The 2,892-nt window shown below is 38.2% G+C and overlaps 1 protein-coding gene across 1 annotated transcript; it reads right to left on the minus strand.

The window, feature by feature from the left end:
- Window positions 1–434: 434 nt before the first annotated feature.
- LOC110645505 (heavy metal-associated isoprenylated plant protein 7) lies at window positions 435–2,411 on the minus strand. Its single transcript, XM_021798705.2, has 5 exons — window positions 2,217–2,411; window positions 1,850–2,120; window positions 1,555–1,763; window positions 1,370–1,457; window positions 435–994 (listed from the first exon to the last, which is right to left on the minus strand). The coding sequence occupies exons 1-5, from the start codon at window positions 2,223–2,225 to the stop codon at window positions 567–569; spliced, it is 1,005 nt and encodes a 334-aa protein (XP_021654397.2). The 5' UTR covers window positions 2,226–2,411; the 3' UTR covers window positions 435–566.
- Between the last annotated feature and the right edge of the window lie 481 nt (window positions 2,412–2,892).

The following is a 2,892-nucleotide window of genomic DNA, read 5'->3' on the forward strand; positions in this document are numbered from 1 at the left end:
TACTGTTAATAGTTGGTGAATAGAAAACAAAATAATCATATATACTCCTAATCTCTTTCCTTCCTATCATTCATTACTAGCTCCTTTTTGTTTTAGTGACTTTTGGTGGATGTAACCTCAACCATTGTAAGTGCTCAGCCAAACAAAGTTTTGTTGGGTCCATTTCCCAATCATTTCCCAAATCTAACTGCTATACATTTCCAACCCACTTGTTCAAACAGTACGAATGAAAACGTAAATATATTATTTTATAAATAAAATAATAATATTAGTATTTTTTTATATGACAATTGGAGGAGCATAATTTAACTAAACACGTTGATCAAATTAGGCTACATAATAATGTTAATATAATTGTTATTATATGGGTTTAAAATATATATATACGTGTGTGTGTGCGCGTGTGTGAAGTTTAAAAAAACCAAAAAAGAACATCACAAAATTCTACCGTTCATGTGTAGATTATACTTTAACCAAGCAGCACACGTAAAAGAGAGCAGGATGGGCAGATTATCACCCTTTTTTTTTTTTCCAAATCCCATATTGCCCCCGAATCCAAAAACTTTTTACATAACGGAACATGCATTGGGGTTCTCGTCACTGAAGATCTGAGGAGGGTAGGCATACAACTCCATGGCATACCTTGGTGTGTAATAGTTATATTCGTTCTTTTTCAGCTCCACCACTTTGGTCTCGTCTGTGACTGTAGGTTCCGCTGCCGCCTCCGGTTTGGCCTGGCCTACGCTTTCTTTTTTTTCTTTGTTTTCTTCCTGTTCACCACCCTTATTTTCTTTGTCACCACCTCCTCCTTTTTTCTCTTCCTTGGATTCTTTGTCTTTGCCTTTCTCTTCTGCTTTTTTCTCCGTCTCCTGCTTCACTATCACCGCGTGCTTGCCCGTTCTCTTGTACACGTATTCGACTAGTTTTGGAGGATCAAATACCCCCTTCACTGTCACCTGTGAGCTCTTTAGATCTGGTTCAGCTGATTCCACACCTACAAGATAAGCATCTCAAGAATCAGATTTTGGTCCATTTAATGCAAGATTTCAAGAATTACGATGCGAGGCTGGTGGGATTTGATTTCGAATTCGAAATCCATTGAATTTTTTAGATTCCAATTGGGAGCAAATTGAATGGAATCTAATGGAATGACTAATATAATAAGAGAAATTAAGGGAATAAAATCTTTTCTGAGAGATTCAAAAGGTGGTAAAGACAATAACATAATAATCTTCAAAAAAAAAAAAAAAAAAGAAGTTGAAGAGAAATTGCATGAACGAAAAATGGAACAAGGGCGCCTAAAAAAAATTAGGCACTTTGCCTTAAACTAAATTGAAAAAGAACAAAAAGAAAAAGAAAAAGGTCATGCCTTTCATTCTCTGTATCCGTTTCTTAATTGCCATTGCACAGGCTTCACAATGCATGTAAACCTTTAGGACCACTACGATCACCGGAGGCTGCACAATCAAGAAAATGAGCCCAACATGTGAATTATGTATCACCAAAAAAATTTAAAAAGAAAAAAAAAGAAGAAAAGGATTAAAAGGTAAAAACGTCTTCTTTCTTCTCTTCTGGCTTGGGCTTCTCCTTTTCTTCAGCCGCCTTTTTCTCCTCCTCAGACGGCGGTTTTGGGATCGGAGAAATGAGCTCCACCTGCCTATGGCTCTTCCTCTGAACTCTCTCTAGAACCTTCAGTGGATCCGCCTTCTCTCCCTTTACAACCACCTTACTAGTCTTGCAATCAGTGATTACATCTTCAACCCCTGGAATAACCCACTAAAGCACCGTCATTAATAAATTAGGGAAGTAGAAACCGATTATATTAAAAGAGAGAACCAAAAGCACTAACCTTCAAAGCCCCTTAGGCATCTTCGGACCTTGCGGGCACAACCTTCGCAATGCATGTAAACCTTTAGGACAATTTCTTGCGGAGTTGGAGGTACCTCCTCTTTGGATTCCTTTAAATCCTCTGGTTTTTTCTCTTCTTTTTTTTCTTCTGCCGGTGGTTTCTCTGCTGGCTTTTCTTCTTTCTTTTCAGCCTTTTCTCCCTCAGGTTTCTTTGCCTCCGCAGGTTTTTTCCCCTCCGTGTTCTTCTCTTCTGCTGCATGCATCTTTTCCTCCTACACAAACGCAAACCCAAAATCAGAAATCAGTGAAAAAGAAAAAGGATAAAAGATCAAAACAAAGTTAAAAGATTCATATCAGAGCTTCAAGACCTCCCCCATTTGCCTGGTTTTTGGATTCAAGAGAACCTATCGAGTTAGGAGATAGAGAGTAATTGGTTTGGCTATTGTCTGTCTGTCTGTCTGTCTGTCTCTCTCTCTCTCTCTCTCTCAAACCTTACTTCAGTTTGTATGCCCGCTTCTAAGAGCTGAGGACCATCAGATCTGAGGCAGCTTAGTATCATGATCGTCACCATCAATATCAAATTACGTGGCTTTTTATAAGGGGCCCGTGCAGTGTAGGAAGGAGCTGGTTGAGACAAATGGTGTCCGGAAGTTACATGCTCTGAGAAAAATTTGTTTTACCTTTACCTAATGGTAATTTTGTTTTTCACTGTTCGTGGTCGCACCGGGCTGTGATTTTGTTCCAACGGATAGGATTTCATCCATCACCTTTTTGTACCTGTAAGAGACCAAAGCTTGTTTTTGCAAATACGAGTTGTTGAAAATATTTTGATTTTGGAATTTGAAATAACTAAATAATCCTCACGTCAGGTGGAAAGAATTTCTAATAATGGAAATTACGAAATCTAAATAAATTAATAATTTTTTGAATTATTATTTTTTATTACATTGACTGGGTGATGGTTGGTGGGATTAGTGAGTTAACAGTGGCCCACGGTCTACGCAGCAGGTAGATTATAATTAGCAGCATTCATCGGTGAGGATT

This window comes from Hevea brasiliensis, chromosome 17, assembly GCF_030052815.1.
Source record: "Hevea brasiliensis isolate MT/VB/25A 57/8 chromosome 17, ASM3005281v1, whole genome shotgun sequence".
NCBI lineage: Eukaryota > Viridiplantae > Streptophyta > Magnoliopsida > Malpighiales > Euphorbiaceae > Hevea > Hevea brasiliensis.

Excerpts from the sequence above, each read along its gene's own strand:
- LOC110645505 (XM_021798705.2), bottom strand. Across the intron at positions 1,764-1,849 it reads ATGCCTAAGGGGCTTTGAAG|GGGTTGAAGATGTAATCACT; the intron begins GTTAGTGCTTTT and ends GGGTTATTCCAG. Across the intron at positions 1,458-1,554 it reads CAGAAGAGAAGAAAGAAGAC|CCTCCGGTGATCGTAGTGGT; the intron begins GTTTTTACCTTT and ends TTGATTGTGCAG.